Source organism: Sander vitreus, chromosome 14 (assembly GCF_031162955.1).
Source record: "Sander vitreus isolate 19-12246 chromosome 14, sanVit1, whole genome shotgun sequence".
Lineage (NCBI taxonomy): Eukaryota > Metazoa > Chordata > Actinopteri > Perciformes > Percidae > Sander > Sander vitreus.
In genome coordinates, this window is record NC_135868.1 from 25,623,121 (window position 1) to 25,641,355 (window position 18,235).

At 44.7% G+C, this 18,235-nt stretch overlaps 1 protein-coding gene across 1 annotated transcript; it reads right to left on the reverse strand.

Moving 5' to 3' along the window:
• Nucleotides 1-838: 838 nt before the first annotated feature.
• Nucleotides 839-17,783, reverse strand: hivep3a (HIVEP zinc finger 3a). Its single transcript, XM_078267694.1, has 6 exons — nucleotides 13,938-17,783; nucleotides 12,872-13,056; nucleotides 10,121-10,290; nucleotides 9,963-10,037; nucleotides 4,870-5,438; nucleotides 839-1,856 (listed from the first exon to the last, which is right to left on the reverse strand). Exons 1-6 carry the CDS (start codon nucleotides 17,781-17,783, stop codon nucleotides 1,341-1,343), a joined length of 5,361 nt encoding a protein of 1,786 aa, XP_078123820.1. The 3' UTR covers nucleotides 839-1,340.
• Nucleotides 17,784-18,235: the final 452 nt, after the last annotated feature.

Here is an 18,235-nt window from a genome sequence, read left to right on the forward strand (position 1 = left end):
GCTCATCGCCACGGTATCTGCAGGTTGTCCTAGACACCATTGATTTCCATTGATTCCTACACATCAGTTAGCATTTAAACAATTTTACTACAAAAAACTTACTACAGTGTTGTAGTTGAGTCACCAAATGTCGAGTCCGAGTCTAGTCTCGAGTCCCCAGTGTTCGAGTCTGAGTCCAAGTCAGCAAAGAAGCGTCCGATTCATGTCACCATTACCTGAGTTTGAGTTGGAGTCGAGTCAGGAGTCCAGAGAATAGTGACTCAAGTCAGAGTCCAGGACTTGAGTACTCCATCACTGCCTCTTACACATAACAGTAGTCAGAAACTTCATCCAACTTCAGAGTCTGATTTCATAAAACCCAGCGTCTGAGTCCAAGTCCAAGTCATCATTGCGCAAGTCCAAGTCGAGTCCCGAGTCCAGAGAATAGGGTCTTGAGTCGGACTCGAGTCAGAGTCCAGGACTTGAGTATTCCATCGCTGCCTTACAGTACGTTCCACTGGAAAAGTAGAGCAGTAACTAACTCAAAAACCACACCCGTAACACAGTTGTAATATAAATCTGTAAAAATGAGAAGTTTAATGGCAAACATGAAAATGGCAGAGTGATTGTATCATTTATAAAAGCAACAACACAAAAATACATGTATCTGTTTATGAAAAGAACCGTACCGTAGCTACCATATACGTGAAACAGGTTTCCTCTGGATATCAAATTATTTGTCAGTGCACTCCAAACGTCTTGATCTGAAACTTCTATAGAAAAGGAGGTGATCGTAACCCTGCTTCTTTGAACACAAACAAAGACAACACAACAAAATAATAAAACCCTGACAAATAATAATAATAATAATAATCACAGCTTTTAAGAATGACATTTCAAACCACAATCTTGACATAAAAATTGCACTTCAAAATACTGGTCGGGGTGAATAAATAATTGTAGTACCTTTCTATATCCATTCTGGTAATACAGTACATTAACACAGCAATAGTATATTAGAGCTGTCCAAGGGGGTTAATAGGGAAACTGATTAAAACTTTGTCTATTTTTCATTCCAGCTGCTTTTGCATATAGTACAGAATTTGCATAATAGCACATAAATAAATTAACACCGATGACATCAAACAAGAGGGTAAAAAAAGACTTACAAAACATACTGCATATCTAACATAGTGTCTATATATATATTATTCATATAATTACATTATAGCGTCATTCAGAAGCGGTGCTCAAGTGCTCTTGCCTTTTGTACTCGGTCTCCGAACCCACTGCTGTGTTTTTACATCAAACTCAGGTTTTTGCTTGTCTTTTTGCACTGTCCCTTTCAGACTCTCCTCCTATCAGTGTTGTGTCTGGGAGGAAGGAGCCTTTTTTTGGCCTTGGGTGGTCTCGGGGTAAACACACCTCTCTGTAGCATGAGTGTCTGTGTCGACCCCCAGGTGCCTGGTCTCTGTCCCGGGACTCGGAGGGTTTCTGTGTAATAAAGCGTCCGATCGGCCGCTCCCGGACATTCCCCCCGACCCCTCCGGGTCCTGAGGGCTGGCTTGGCCGTGCTGCCACGGCTCTTTGAGAGTATCGTGGCGCTGCAGCGGAGGGAACCTCCCCTTTGGAGCATCCCTTAGTCTCCAGGATGTCCCAGCGAGGCTGGCTGTGGCTGCCAAGGGGCTGCTCACCAGGCTGTACAGAGGGAGGGTGGACCTGGGCTGAATCATGTGAATCCCCCCGATGGGAATCAGGAGGCTCGGGGACCTGCTCGCCCCCTGGGAGTGCAGAGGGAGGTGACTCAGGATGTTGAGGGCTCTCCGAGGCCGCGAGGGATGTGTGGGGATGTGGCTCAGACCAAACTCATCCACGGACTACAACAAAAAGAAAGAGGGGGAGAGGGCGGTTAGCTCAGTTGGTAGAGCAGGCACATATGTATTGACGATTGATGCTCTTCTCCCTCTCTCTCCCCTTTTATGTCTGAGCTGTCCTACTGTTAAAAGGTGCAGTAGGTAAGACTTATAAAACTAACTTTCTGTCATATCTGCTAAAACTGACCCTATGTTCCAGTAGAACTACATGAAGCAGGTTAATAAATAAAAAGATCCAGCTCCTCTGGCACCACCTACAGTCTGTAGTGCGATTTGCAAAAATCCACAGCTCTCTGTTCAGATGCTCCAATCAGGGCCAGGGGGGGTGTCTAACTGCGTGTCAATCACTGCTCATTCACACGCATTCATTCTCCCTTGTGGGGGGAGGGGCTTAGGAGACTGTTTTGGGCTTTAGCAGAAAGGGGGGAGGGACTGAGAAGTTGTCGATGTTCAAATTTTTTGGCTAAGTCCTGGATCTTCACAGTCCTACCTACGGCACATTTAAAGGGGGAAATGCCCATAAAAATAATCATAAAAAAAATAAATACAGAATGCCAAGGAGGTAGATTTAAAAGTATGATTTTTAAAGTGACCATAGCTGTTGATGTTGTGGATCGAATAGCAATGACTCAACGATTACTTGGCCTCGGTGCTGAGAAAACAACATTTAAAAGACCCTGACACACCAACCCGATTATCAGCCGTCGGACAGTCTGGCGAGGTCAGTGACTCGAGTCTCTTCGGTGTGTGTTCCGTGCCGTCGTCTGTCGGAGCGCCGTCGGCCTTCATTTGGGCCGATCTGACATGTTGAATCGGAAGGCGGGCAGTCGGACTCAATGGCCAATCTGATTGGTGGAGTGCTAACCAGAAATGACGGCGGGATGAGCCTCACTAACGCCTCTCAAAATCTGGCGAAAATCTTTTAAACTGACCTTTGTCGATCTGAAATGAAGACAGATTCAGCGACTGCATGGCCTATTTCTCGCTTAAAATGTTTTCAGAAAGCGCTTTCGGTGAACTATCTTCGTAAAATATGAGATCGTATTCGAGCAGCCGCCATTATTCTCGGTTGTAAAATCTGGGAGCAGCCAGACCCACGTGATGCGTTCATCCAATCAGCTGCCGGTTTTAATTTTTTGGGCCGACAATACAGATTAGCACCACCTGCTGTTATGGAGGCGTATTACGCCTCGCGTACTGCGCAGAACGTACGCTCAAGTCGGAATCCCGTCGGTGTTTTGCAAGGCACATTTTTTGACCAACTCGGGGAGGCTGATCAGTCCGACGGTCGGCCGTCGGGTTGGTGTGTCAGAGCCTTAAAAGCCCCGTTCTGGGAAGGTGCTGGGAGTTAGCGACCAGCAGTGAAAGATTTCCCGTCATTGTCTCGAGTCAGTTACTTTAAAGAGCATCTTGACACGCCTTGACAGTGTTTCCCCTATAACTGTACAAGAAATGCCAGAAAAATCTTTATTTTTTTATGTAAAAAAATAACGCCAATTATTGTGTTTCCCCTATATTCATTCAGTGATGCACTGCTGTGAGTTCATTCAAGGGTTAGGGTTCATGTGTCATGACAGCGTCATGTGTTCATGACAGTGTCATGTCACTCTTACGTAGATACCTTCGAGTCAAGTGTTACCAGATTTTCTTTTTCATTTAACGTAGCGCATCAATTTAGAACGGTAAACAGTCCGTTTCACTGGAACTCTTTAGTAGGTGTCCTATATCACTTTTTAATGGACACCATGCAGCCAATCAGAATGGAGTATTCACCCAGACCACGGTACAAATTCACATATATGCACCCATCAAATATTTAGGTATATAAAAATGGCTCCCCTTTACCAAATACATGTGTAGCTCACACGCAAACAGAAATGTCTGTGTGCAGATGTGAAAAACAACGCGGAGAATGGGAATTAGTATCTACTCCTATGAGACCTATATTAGTGTGAGGAGGAAGTGGTGAGGTTACACCATAACATAACCACAAGTTTGGAGTAGACATGGGGTTTTTTTTCGTGTTTTTTTTCATTAGGGTGAACTGAGATGTTCACCGCGGTTGTTTGCGTCGTGGACATGTGGTTCCAATCTTGGGTGTTTAACGATCGGCCTGCTCCTCATTTTATCAGCGGCTGCCCAGGGAAAACATGTTGCGTCTATTTGGGAGCTCTGCCGCATTATTTTAAGGCTTCAGAGCTGCAGGCTTGGTTTGAGTGATAATAAAACAAGAGAGTTGCCTTTCCTTCCTTTTCCAATAAATGTGCGACTTTTAAAATAACCTCATATGTACCAGCCTATCTATATTTGTTCTAGATGTTGACTTACTAGGATTTAACTGAGCCACACAAGATTAGCTCTGTGAGGCCAAAAACGGATTTATTTGGCTAAACTAACAGGGATGGATCGAGTCACAGGTGAGTGAAGACAGCGGTTTGAACAAAAGCCACGTTTTGACCAGCGTTAATTATACACGCGGCAAAAACAGAGCATCATGACAGATTCGGACTGAGAAAATAAGACAATGGCTGGGTCAGGTCATATGTAGGAAACTGATGAAAATGTTGCTCAAGATGTGTCTCCACGATATGAGAAAAATATGTGATATGCGGTACATTGGTTGAATATGGCGATAACGATATTACTTGTGAGAAATAAACAGATATTAAAGTGTACTCAGTTCTGCATTTCGGCTGCTTTCAGTGTTCTGCTCAAATACAACAAATTGCGCATTTAATTTAAAACAAATGAAAGGAAATCATTCCCAACATTCTTTTATTGAACAAATTAAACATTGAATTAAAAATAAAAAGGTACCACTAAAAAAATAAAATGGCATTTACATTTTAAATTGCAGCTTTCTACGGTCTTTCAACTAACTCAAAGAATCTCTGAGTGTCTTTCGCGATGTGTTTTTTATTGCGCAAGTTGATATCGCGATCATGATAGAATAAACTATATATTGTGCAGGCCTATTACACAATGTTTTTTTGAAGCAAAAGCTGAAGTGACTCACCAGTCTTGCTGTAGACGGTCGGCCTCTTGGGTGAAGACAGGCTCGACACGGAGCAGAGGTGTCTGCCAGGCAGCCTGGAGGCCCAGAGAACTCTGATCCATGGGACTGAACTATTATAGGAGAAAGACTTCTAACAGGGGAGACTGGTCTCAGAGCGGAGGGGGAGACATGGCAACTGGATGGGGAATGAGGCCCGGGTGGGGGGCTCCGAGGTGGAGACGGCTCCTTCTGTGGAACCACGGGTTGAGTACCTGGAGAACGGGAGCCTCCAGAGGACGCTGATGTCGAAGCGTCAAAGCGTCTGCGGGCGAACAGAGCCCTCCTGGCGCTGGCCGAGCTCTTCTGGGTAGAATCCTTAGGGGGAAGCGGGATGGATTGGCTGGGTTCTGGTTTCACACTGTCAGAAGAGGCCGTGTGAGAGCTTCCAGCCGCCATAGAGCGGTTGTCGTCATCACGTCTGCCATCTTTGTCCCTTGCATCGTCATCCTCATCAGGTCGACTTTTCCCCAGATCAGAGTACTCAGGATCTTTTTGTTTATCGGGGTGAAGTGAACGTTCTCCACGGACTCCTGGGACAGGAAAAAAATGTCTCTTTTCAACACACAGGTTCAATAATAGGGGTTGCCCGACGGCCTGGGGCAAGTTAAAAGCCACGTCGGGTTAAAGCGTAACTCTCGCCAAAATGCAACCTAGTGTCTTTTTGTGAATGTACCCGAGTCAAACTTTCGTTTAAAAGCATAATTAGGACGGAAACGCCACTTTTAAGATTTACCGTATTTTCGCTTTTTGGTCAAATGGCCTTTTGAATGGGAGTGCTACTATGATAGCATCAAAATCACTATTTTTAAAACACTAAGAAGGCTCGACACAACATGAGACTTTGTCTCACCAGGGGCTCTACACATGAACTCCAGCATTGAGGACATTGTTTGTGTACACACAGTTTACTAAAAAGAAAGGCTTTAACAACTCACTTTAGCAGTTGGTTTTTCCGCCATCTTGTCAGTCAAAAAGAGTCGATCTCCGAATGCAACGTAACAGGGAGGAGAGTTAAAATGGAAAGCTGGTAAAGCTTAGTTCCATACAAATACACGGATAATGTGTCGTTTTGTCGTTAGTGAAAAACAATATTGACCTTGTAGTTGAAAAAGGAGACTCATATAAGAAACAATACTAAAATCAATAGATGCGTTCATTCGCATTCAGAGATTGATTCTTTTTGACTGGCAAGATGGCGGCGAGCGGAAAAACCAACTGCTAAAGTGAGTTGTTCAAAACCTTTTTTAGTAAACTGTGTGTACACAAACAATGTCCTCAATGCTGGAGTTCATGTGTAGAGCCCCTGGTGATACTTGGAGCAAAGTCTCATGTTGTGTCGAGGCTTCTTGTGTTTTAAAAATAGTGATTTTGATGCGATCATAGTAGTGCCCCTAGCACTCCCATTCAAAAGGCCATTTGACCGAAAATACGGTAAATCTTAAAAGTGGCGCTTCAGTCCTAAATATGCTTTTAAAAAAGGAAAGTTTGACTCGGGTACATTCACAAAAAAGACCCTAGGTTGCATTTTGGCGAGAGTTACGCTTTAAAGGGGAACTATGCAGTTTCTTTTAGCTTAATTTACCTTAACTGAACAGCTTGGGAATCATTGGAATGGTTATATGACTTTTTTTGGGTTGAACGGTGGTCGTCTTGCCCCCCCCTAGCGCCTGTGAGCGGAAAAACCACCCTTGCAACTTTCGGCCGGTGAGCAGCCGGCCTCAGCGTCAGGAAGTATCGCGTGATATCAGGTCTCGCGATGTAACGAATTGCTTCACGGCACTGCACACATACGCCCATTTAGGAACCGGCTAACAAGGTAGCGATGGAGTTTTTCACACTATCGTTATGGCTGAGCCGGCTAAAAAGAAGCAGAAAGCTAGGAAAGCATTGTCGGAGGAACAGAGAAAGAGGAAACGGCAGATTGACCGAGCGAGGAGTCAGACACAAGTAAACAAAGGAGCTGCCAAATATCTATTCCGAAGCTGTAGGGGGAGCTCTATGGAGAAACCTGCCAGCAAAAAGCCAGAAAACAGTGAAGAAATGGCCAAAACTGCATAGCGCCTCTTTAATATAACAACCCTCTTGCCCGAATTGCGTTGGTGCTTGATGCTTTTTTCCTATTCTGGTAGAAACTTTAAAAAATGGATTTTCTTTCAATTGAATTTTACCTTGTTATTGAAGTCTTAACTTTCCTAACTGCAGCAATGTGTAGACATTACAAATGGAACTGTATTAGATGTAAGGTGCTTTGTGTTTTGCAGTTCATACCAGCCGAGCACATTTTTTCCCTGGGTGTAACGTATAAGAGCCTCTCCCATGTTTCTCCCCACATATCTTCCATCTTTGGACGCCCAAGATCTTGATATGCTCCTAACCAATGTTTGCATTTCTCTTCAAACAAATGTGAAATGTTGAAGCTCAATCAAAGTGAAAGTATATAAGCCAACAGAATTAGTGCACTGTTTGAGGCTATTAATGAATTCAAGGGTCAACTGCATGTGGCTCAGGCTACAGCAGTAGATAGAAGTATGGGCAGTCACCGTGCTTGAGATTCTAACCAATGATAAATAATAAAGCCAATAACTATCTACTTTATCTACTGTGTAGAGGGCATTATGAGTAAAATGTTATAATTGTTTATCCATTTTATTATATTATTATTTATTATTATGAATAATCCAGCTACTAGCTAGCGGGAGGCTAACGTTAGCTGCTGTCGAGTATTGTGTTAACTAGCGTCACATGCAGCGTGGTTTGTGTTTCCTGTAACGTCTGTTTCAGAGCATCAGAGAGAAGAGCAGACATATCAGTGGCACCAGATTTTCGTCTGTATGCAAACGTCAATATGGAATGGATTAATCTGCGTGTATATATATATATATATATATATATATATATATATATATATATAGATGTGACATCACAAGTCCTGACGCCTCGTTTAAAGACATAGTTTCTGAATACAGGTTATGTGCATTTGTCTGTGGATTGAGCATTTCGAAACTTTCACAGTATTTATACAGCACCAAGACCTGATTTATATTAAAAAAAAAGAGATGAAAATCTCACTCTATATATAAAGTGCTGCTCATAAGTTTAGGAACCCATGCTAAAGTAGAGCTAAAGAATAAAAAAAAAAAATTAGGAAAAATTCAACCTTTAAGGACACCAATTTCCTTTGTGAATGAATAATGTATCATAAATAAATAAATGTTCTTCCTTAAAATACAGGGGGGGGGGGCATAAGTATACACACCCTTATGTTAAATTCCCATAGAGGCAGGTAGATTTCTTTTATTTTTAAAGGCCAGTTATTTCATGGATCCAGGATACTATGATCCTGATAAAGTTCCCTTGGCCTTTGGAATTAAAATAGCCCCACATCATCACATCCCCTTCACCATACCTAGAGATTGAAACTGAAATCACAACTGAAATCACAAAAGTTATCTCTTTTTGTGAAGTGAATTTCAAATTTACTGTTCATATTTTTTACGTAAAAGAGGACGTAAATAAGGTCTTCTGACGTACATCAGAAATGCTCCTTTAGTTTCCAAGTGTCTGAGTGGGCAGGCCGGTGTACGTGTTTGACTGACAGCTGAGCCATCGAGGCTATTGTATTAGCACACCTTTCAAACTGCAACACTCAGACAACTTCTGTTACGATATCAACTTGTTATAACATCACATAATAAAACAATAATGCCAACACAGTCTGACCAGTAACCATGATCATCATCAGGGGCGTAGCACAAAATTCTGGGCCCTGTGGAAAGGCATTTTCTATGGGCCCCTCCAGCTATTCATTCTAGCATCTTTTTGGGCCCTCCTCACATGAGGGCCCTGGGTACTCAGTCCCCCTTTTCCCCCCAGTCCGACGCCCCTGATCATCATGATCACCAGTAACATGACTGTGGACAGCTGATCTAGGTGCTGTGTGGGCAGAGAACTGATCTAATTAATGATGCTATGTAAAGAGTGGTCGGTGTTTGTCGGACTGCTGGAGAAGTAACTCTCTTATGTTCTTCCAGCTCTGTACGTTATATGTATTATAAAACTGCTCAGGTATTTGATCAAATGTAGCCGCTAGGTGATCACAAGTAGCAGATGTCAATCCGCACACTATGCAAAACATTCCCACATCTGGTATAGACAGGAGGTTAAAAGACAAAACACAGGCGTCAAGGCACTTCCTCATTGCTGAAACACATCAGGTCAATAAGCAGTTCATTGGACTACAGCCGAACATTTTCCACCTGTGGATATTTGTTAGGTTGTTTAATCAACATACCATGATGCAACACAAGGCGTGTCCAAAAGGAGATATTACAAAGAAAGCTTACATGTTTTAAAGTGCTCATATTATGCTTTTTGGCTTTTTCCCTTTCCTTTATTGTGTTATATATCTTTTTTGTGCACGTTCTAGGTTTACAAAGTGAAAAAAGCCCAAAGTCCACCCCAAAGGGACTTACCATCTCCAACAGAAAACACTGTTCACAAACTGCTCCAAACAGCTCTGTTGTAGTCCAGCCTTTACTTCCGTGACGAACGTGCGTCACTTTGTAACACACGTTATAATGCTCGCCTAGCTGCTAGCGTGGCACAGCCTCATAATCGGCTTCTGACTGGCTAGCAGTACTTACTGCGCATGTGCGACTCCCAACAAAGATGGAACAGAAGTGAGATGCCTCACGCTGTAGCTAAAAACAGAGAGCTCAACACACAGGGTGAAAAGAGGAGCTGCAGCAATGTGCTGTACAACAAAAATATGGTGTTTTCTGAAAATTAAACCTCATAAACCTAACCTAGTACAACCTCTAAATACAATTATGAACCTGAAAAAGAGCATAATATGAGCACTTTAAAGCTCATGTAGATGCTAATGGTATGCTGACAAAAAAAACCAGAGTACAGTAATTTTCAAAGCAGCTCTGTATTAAGAGTTTCATTTCAGTCGGACTTAAAAAAGTGTTTTAGAATCAAACGTGCAGTGGTAGAAAACACTGGTTTTCAGTAGATTAGTACATTAAAATAAACCGAAGAACATAGCATACCTTCATCGTTGCCATCTGGGTAACAACAGGTTTCTTTTCCACGTGCCTCCGATCTCAGGTGTTTGACGAGGCTTCCTGTAAAACACAAAAGACAGGCTGAGCTCATAATGGACGCACAGTGACCACAGATAATACAAAAACAAACACCCTTTCCTTACCTTTGGCGTTGAGAGAAAGTTTACAGTGTTTGCAGTTAGATGGGGGGGATTCTGTGATGCGATGGGTGCATTTTTGCAGCACACTGGTATTCTTAAGGTGGAACCCACAGTCCTTACATTGGCACTCCCCTCCACCTCCACCATGCATGACACCATACTTCTCATTTGATCTGCAGGTGTGAAGAGAGCAAGAGGTTTAAGCTGCGTTCAGAACCCCCCCCCCCCAAAAAAAAAGGGGGGTCCGGCAATTTGACGCAGGGTTGTGCGGCGTTGGCAGTGTACGGGACTCTCACACCGCCTCAAAACAAAATGACAAGTTCGATCGGGTACATGATTGGCCACCGCAGCGTGACGTCGGGCATGCTGCTGCCGTTTTTTTTGTTTCCCGCCTAAACGCACTACCTCCATTCAAAATAAATGGGACAGACTCGCGTTTTCGCCGCGCTGTCGGATGGCCGACGCAGGCGGTGTGAATGCAGCGTTAAGTTTCATCCTCAGAGCTTTTCCCTGTCTATTGATGCTGCTCCTCTCAGGATAAGAGTCACAATCAATATGAGTGTAAGTGGAGCTGCCAGACAGGCTGCAGGCCCTTTAGCACCTGTAAGCAGCTTTTTAGTGCCTGTATTTATCCAGTGTGTAAGTGTGCTATCTGTTTGGCCTTAACTACACAGTGAGCTCACACTGTGGCAGCTGGGCCCGGGGTCCACCCCTCCGTGTGCACTGAGGGTCCCTCAGCGAGGCACCCACTTTAGCTTCAACAGAGCAGCTTTCATAAGCCAAAACCAGACCCCCCCCCCTCCTACTCCTCCCACTGCCTTATAACCCCATCAGAGCTCACACCACCACCCAGTCCAAACAAGGGGGAGCCTACGATGTGGCCCAAGGTCCGGGGTTTGCTGCAGCCAGCCAATAAAAGCAGACCAGAGAGGGAAGGAAACCCTGGCCCAGACCAGCTGCTGCTCCAAATAAGCATGAAAAAACGCAGAAAATGAAAACATTCCTACGACAAACAATCGTTCTGATTATAATCGGCTGTTTTTTCTTCTATTTCCACTGCAGGCTTCGCGACTGGATAAACTCGCCAGGTATCATAAACGCTGGCTTTTACAGTCTTGAAAAACTTTCAAGTTAATGAAAGAGAAACACTTTGCAGGGACACTGTACTCCTACACCGTAAAGCGGCTATATTCATCGGCTTTTCATGGAACGCCTATTCACAGCAAAGATTTGAGTCTAGTCGCCCTTGCCTTCCCAACAACAAAAATGGCAATGCTGGACTACCTTGCTGCCTCCGTTTGGTCTTTTTTGTCCCTCAGACAGACTGAACAGACAGAGAAGGAGAAAGCGAGCAGGCGTGAAGATGACTCACTCTTTTAGGATGGCTGTGATGAGCGTCAACATGAGTCACAACAGGGATTTGTTCACAGACACACTCCCAAACCAAAAAGAGACACACAGATGGCACCTCCCTGCACTGGCCTGCATCGCAGCAGTGTTTATTTCTGATGGGTATCAGAAGTACTGAGCGAGTCTGGTTTAACCTCACCGCAAATTAATTTAAGACATGTGTGCGTGCTTCAATTGAGACAATAAATCAAAGAGCGGTGTCCAAATAAATTCACACCTTGCATGTTTGCATGCTGCATTTTACTTTACTTTAGAGTCAGTCATCGCTGTTTGTTATTATGTTTGTTAAATGATTCCTTTTTCTGACTTCTGACTATAGCTTCATCATTTACATTTCAATATCATAAAAAAAAAAAAAAGATCACATTTGCTTGAACAACAAACTCAAGTGACATTATAAAGTGTGTCCTGAACAAAGAGTCCATTATTTTCTAAATCAGGACACCTCGGGCAGAGTTAGTTTTACATCGTTGGTCCATTGCAGTGATAGTTATTATCTGGTAATACAGCATTAAGCAGTGATAGTTATTATCTGGTAATACAGCATTAAGCAGTGATAGTTATTATCTGGTAATACAGCATTAAGCAGAAGTATGGTTGCTATGGTTCCTCGCATTTTAAGAAACCATTTAATATGCTGCATTTCCAACTGATTTAGAACAGTGGTTAAACTGTATGTTGAATGTTAGTTCGAGGTGTCCTGTTATACAGTTTTAACAGACACTTGCCAGCCAATCAGAAAGAAGCATTTTCTATGGCAATGGCATTAAAAAAAATTACATCAGAAGGCATTCCATCCAATTACATGTACGAAATGATAACAGTGGGATCCAGGAGTCTGATTTTACTACATATAAACACCTACAGTAGCCTAATAAAAATAAATGTTTATTCGTCATTCAAGTTGTCTCTTACTGCTCAATTCCATTCAGTATGTCAGGCTCCCTTTCATGACTAATGTACGTACTGTATATTTTCTACTCTCTCCATTGGTGTCAGTGTAAGAGAATGTAACATGCTGCCGCAACATGTGAATGGCCATGATGGTTGGTGTAAATTAATCTCTACAGGCCGAAAGGAAGCTAGGTGGTTTCCTGGCTTCGGCCCCTCAACAGATGGGCTCTGTTGGTGCAGACAGCCAACCGATGGCCTCTCCAACATGGTGGACAGACAGTTTCCACAACATACCACAATATGTGACGCAAGGCCTCAAAACTGTAAGTAATGAGGGATTTAACACTGTAAATACAGTGTGAGAGAATGTCACCAGTAAACTTGGACGTTCTAAGCTAATGTTCTCATGCATCTTACACAGCGCTGAGCTGTTCACAAGTTCATACTCACTCTCTCTCAGAGATCCAAACTTCGGGAGGTTGTTTATTTCTGGAGCATGAATGTACTTCCTCCTCCTCCTCGTTCTTTTCCTCCTCCTCCACCTCCTCTTTTCTGTTTGACCTGTCCTCATCTGCTGACTGCTGTCCATTGTTCGTTCCCTGGTTGTCTCTGCAGTAAGACTGGCTGTTGTAGACCTACACCCGAAAGAGACATGGGCAAATTCACCAACTCTGCTCCAGCATGCCCAGGGAGACAAAAATTGGGAAGTCTCATTGAATGTGTTTAATAGCATTTGTTAAAGCACAGATATATATATATATATTTTTCCTTTGGGTGTCATTTTTGTAAAGCTTTGCAACCAGTTACCAGTAACATAGCTCAAACATAGCGTTCGTGATTCGACTGGTCATGACTGTTATGTTATTAACCCCTAGTTTCATTTTGCGCCGGAATTGTCCTTTAACAATGTCAGGGAGACCCCTGGATCAATTTACCCTAAATTTGGGGTCTAGAGCAAAGATCATTAACAGGTGGTCCGGTGATCCCTAGGGGGGTCCTTAGAGTTACTGCAGGGGGCCCACCAAATTATTGTAGATTTTTTGAAAGTTTTGAAAAAATGTAAATGTCTTAACATGCACTGTGCAATGTTTAACATTAAAACATGATTTATAAAATCATGCCACTATTATTATATTAATAGCTTAGTATTATATGCACTAAAAAATAAAGGCTTTAGGCAGCCAACACGTTATTGTAGGCCCAGTTTAATATGCAACTTAACTTTCTACAATACATGTAGTAGCAGGTCCATGATCCGTTTAAGGGGTCCTTAACTTAAAAAAAGTTGAAGACCCTTGGTCTAGAGGATTCCTTAACTTTTGGCACCAACCATCTATTTCAATTTGACTCACTCCTTATCCCATGTCACCTACCTCTCAGACTTCCGTGCCCTGCGTTTTGATCGATCTACTGAATGTGAAATTCCCAGAATATTCCCTTGTGGTAGTCGATTTTAACACAGTGCTCTCTTACAGATTTACAGACAATTGTAATCAGTGGTTAGTGTTGTAATTACCTCAGTGGAGCATGGTCTTTTGCTGTGCTCTTGCTCCACTGACTCAGTTGTCCTGACTGACATGGGGGATATGGTGTAGATGGAAGGACTGAGCCTCTGCTTGCAGTGCAGCAGAGAGAGAGCTGTCTTGCTGGAGAGGCCAGGTGGGTTGGGGTCATAGCCGCTAGTGGACCACGATGAATACACTGAGGGCTTCTGTTCATCCAGAGCAGACGGGTTTGGTTTAATGTAGTTCAAATAGCACCAGCTATTACAGGTGCTGGACAGCAGACTGGGGTATGATGGTCCACCATGTGTGATGGGAGAACAAACACTGGGCAGACATGTCTGATTCTCTCTTTTTACTTCCTGATTGCACGTGTCCACTGATGCCTTGTCAACACATCCCACCTCCCCCTCCTCTTCTTCTTTCACTCGTTTCTGCTGCTGCTGTGACTCAGGGGGGAGCTCCATGCTGTTTGATGGGGAAAGCATGCGCTTATTGCCCCCTGAGCCTGATGTCCTCAGACCATCGTCAGACCACAACTGAACGTCTGGACTTATGTTCCTATGGTTTCTGTATTCAGCTGTTGGGATACCTATATTGTGTGAAACGGCATCAACCGCCTCCTGGGGCCCGGGGGAGGTAGACTGAGAAAACGTGGTGTATATGGCGCATGCTAGGGTGAGGGTGTCTGTTTGGAGACGCACTGCTACTGCAGGAGATGTTACGGGCCTCAGTAACTCCAGACTGGGAGTGATGTGAGGGACAGAGCGCTGGATGTGGGAGGGACTCACTCGGACCGCCTCTGAATAATCACTGTGTAGTAAAGGAATCTCTAGCTTCAGGCCTGTAGACATGGGGAGGTAGCGAGCTCTAGCTGCCCCTGATGGTCCATGTGTAAGATAGGGCTGTGGTGCTTGAGGAGGAGGCTGCTCTGTATGGGTGTGTGAGGCCTCTTCTTTTACAGGATCAACAGATGGGAGTTCTGTGCTGCCCGTTAACTGAATATTTTGACTGAGTTTCCACTGAGAGAAGATCTCTTTGCATTGTAATCTCACTGGATTACGCAAGACTGCGTCACCTGATGAAGGAGAAGTAGGGGACCTGCTGCAGTACACAGAAGTTGGGCTTGCTTGAGAAGATGTGGTGGAGCTGACATGTTCAGGACTACGGCTCGCTACGGTACAATGCTCCTCCTCATCTGGATCTCTGATAGCAGTGTGTCTCATAAGGAGACACTTTCTTCTTTCCCTCCAGCCAACTGCAGAGCGCTCAGGGGACAGACAACTGTAGTCAAAAGACTTACTGCGGCTCTCAGCCATTAGGACGCTCGGCTGTGGGTCATGAGGCGCCTGCTCGGATGCAGAGCGCCTCATCTCTCGATGCTGATGCACCCCAGGCACCGTCAACATGTGAGGAGCTCTAGATCTCCTCAGTGGAGTTGATCCTGCCATCTCCATGTCTGGTCTATTTGACTCTTCAAAGGACGTGGAACGGCTGGATGCATAGGATGCACTGCTATCCTGACTGGGGCTGTGGGGCAGGGATACAGAGTCAAAACTGGATTCCCCGGAGGACTGGGCAGCCTCGGCTAAACGTAAGCGCTTCTTCTTTGGAGGAAGCTTTTCAATGGGGAGCTGGGCCAGAGAGGGGCTTCTCTGTGGCCACTGAAACTCATCAGGTTTCTCTGAATGTTTTGCTGTGGTGGTCGGCTTTTTTGAGGTCGCTGTGCTCATGTTGGAATCCTCTGTGACCAGTATTTCTGGAACCCGCACACTGTGTTGACGGACCAGACTTGTAGTTGTTAGTGTTCTCGACTGTTGAGATTGTTTCTGAGGCACCGGTTGATAGTCTTCCAGAGGTGGAGAGTTTATTGTCGCCTCAGTGCCTTGATTCTCATTGCACAAAGATTCTTGTTTTTCAAATGAACTAGTGTGTTGAATTACTGAACAGGTTTGTAGCGCAAGTCTTCTGGGGCCTTCGTAGGCTACACTGCTTTCATCTTTACACTGTCCTGATAAGAGGGCTGGAGAGGGTAATGAAGGCGAAGAGGGATCATCGAATTCTAAACTCTCTGCTTTCCTTCTCTTGCGCATTGCTGAAGCTCCTGCTCTGACTGCATGATTAATTAGCTGTGAGCACCCCGTTTGACTAACTACCACCTCATTTCTGGGATGATGTGCTAAGCACAGGCTTTGCTTGTGTTTCTTATAACCTTCCCAATCGTTGCATCCAGTGCCACAGGCCTCACACTCGTATGGCTGCGGTGGGCTTTGCGTGTGGTCAGGCACAGTGGTAACTCTGTCAGGGTAAAGTGAATGAGAACCCTCGTGTTCCTCTTTTGTAAGTTCGGCACCAAGTGGGATTTCAATAGCTGGCTGCCGTCTTAGCATCCCATAACGACGGGATGCTTGCGTTTCGGAAGGCCGTCGTTCATCAAAGGACTGACTTAAGCGGAACTTACTGAGGCCACCGCTGGAGGCGTCAAATGAACTAGCTGCAGATGGCATCGAGTGACTTCTCACCAATGGGGCGGTGGATGTTTGGCCAGCTGGCTGCTCCACATTTAGGGATGGATGATGAAACTTTTCACATGGAACTCCCATGGTGATGGAGCCACTATTTTTATAGCCCAGATCTCCAGCTTTAGGGCTGTGAATCAGTGTTTCTTTCACAGATGAACTCTTCTGAGACTCTGAACTATTCTTCCTGGAGAGTGAGAATCTCCTTGGTTTTACACTGTCAATTTTACTGGTGTCTACCACTGCCTCGTTGATAGTAATGAGTTTGGTGATATGGTCAATGACCTGCTTCTTGGGGACTGTGAATGGGATGCTTTTATCCTCCTGACCAGAGGGCAGCTGGTTATGGTGCCGAGACATCCTCTGTAGGTGTCCAAGACGTCCATATTTGCCAAGGATGATCTCTGCATAGCTTTTGGCACTTGTGTTCGGGGGGCTGTCCTGTGTCTGCTCAGTGCTTTCAGAGCGAGAGAAATAGCCTGATTCTGTACTACCTTTACTCCCTAAACTTAGAGATGAGGTCTTTTCGTCAGATGAGTCTAGAGGGCCACGTTTTCCTCTACTTAGACGCAAGGCCAGTCTCTTTTTCACTGCGTAGGAGTCATCGTTTCCTCTAGTGCAATCTTTGGCCCCGTCTGTTTCATGACTCTTGATCGAGGCTTCACTGCCTCGTCTTTCTGTAAGGGAAGATGCTGATGATAGCTGTCTGGTTTCATCTTCTGACTCAGTGACTTGCTCCTCTAAAGATCTTGGCTCGCCAAGTGCCAGCCCTGCCTTCACCTTGTGGGTGTGTGATTTGCGGTGTTTGTACAAGTTACTCTTGGTCTTAAAAGAGAAGCCACACGGGGCACAGGGATAGGGTCTTTCACCTGTGTGGGAGCGAATGTGTTTCTGTAGGACACTAGGCTTTGCACATGCCCGGCCACAGTAAGTGCAGACGTATTTGCCTGGTCTCTGAGGCTTACGCTCACGTTTCTGTTTTGGGATGCCCTCCTGGGTTTCAGGTTTAGACTGGGTGGGTCCACCCGCTGAGGAACATGGGACTCCTGGTGACAAACTAGAAACTGCGGTTGCTGTTGTTGCCTCATGTTTGTGTTCCAGTGCTGTATCTGAGTCAAGGCTCTGCCGCTGGTGCCTGAGACGTTTACGTTCAGGAGGCTGTCTTCTGGACTGTTTGGGTTGCTGTAGTGTGGCATGGGACTTCGGGGAGCCAGTTCGCTGTTGCCGACGGGGCTTAGAGGGAGACTTGCGCTGCGGGCCTCGGTGAGGAGACTCTGGTTGACAATGTTCTTGACCTCCGGACTGCTCCCCAGTCGTCAGGCGACTATGCAAGGCCTCCATAAAACGGAAGGACAGTTTCAGGTAGACACGTGGGATGCGTCTGCCTGTGCCAGGCTACAGAGTTCAAGCTAAATCATTAACTGGATAATGGGTTTAAGTTGACTGAATTCGATACAATTTTACCACTTCAGTTGACTTCATAATTTCCTCTTGTTTTGCTTAAACTTTAGTGCTTGACAGCAGAATGATGCCATCAAAAGTAGAACAGCGGCATCCAAGAATGCAGCCGTGATAGGTCAGGTGCTGTGGAGGAAGTCCTCTGCCATGATGACCTAAAGTATCCCATCATGAAGCACTCAGCCACAGCCTTGCTGCCACACAGTGTGACGCTCACTTGACTCAGCTGGATATATGGTTCTTCTGTCTTGTCAATATAAAGATCTGTGAAGACAAACAACTCATTATATTAAACAGTGCATACATTTTAACATTGAGACACAGATAACCCTCTC

Coding starts and splice junctions, on each gene's coding strand:
- hivep3a (XM_078267694.1), bottom strand. CDS start 17,783: ATGGAGGCCTTGCATAGTCGCCTGACGACTGGGGAGCAGTCCGGAGGT. Junction 10,038..10,120: donor ACTTTCTCTCAACGCCAAAG/GTAAGGAAAGGG, acceptor TGTGTTTTACAG/GAAGCCTCGTCAAACACCTG. Junction 5,439..9,962: donor CCCAGATGGCAACGATGAAG/GTATGCTATGTT, acceptor TTCCTGTCCCAG/GAGTCCGTGGAGAACGTTCA.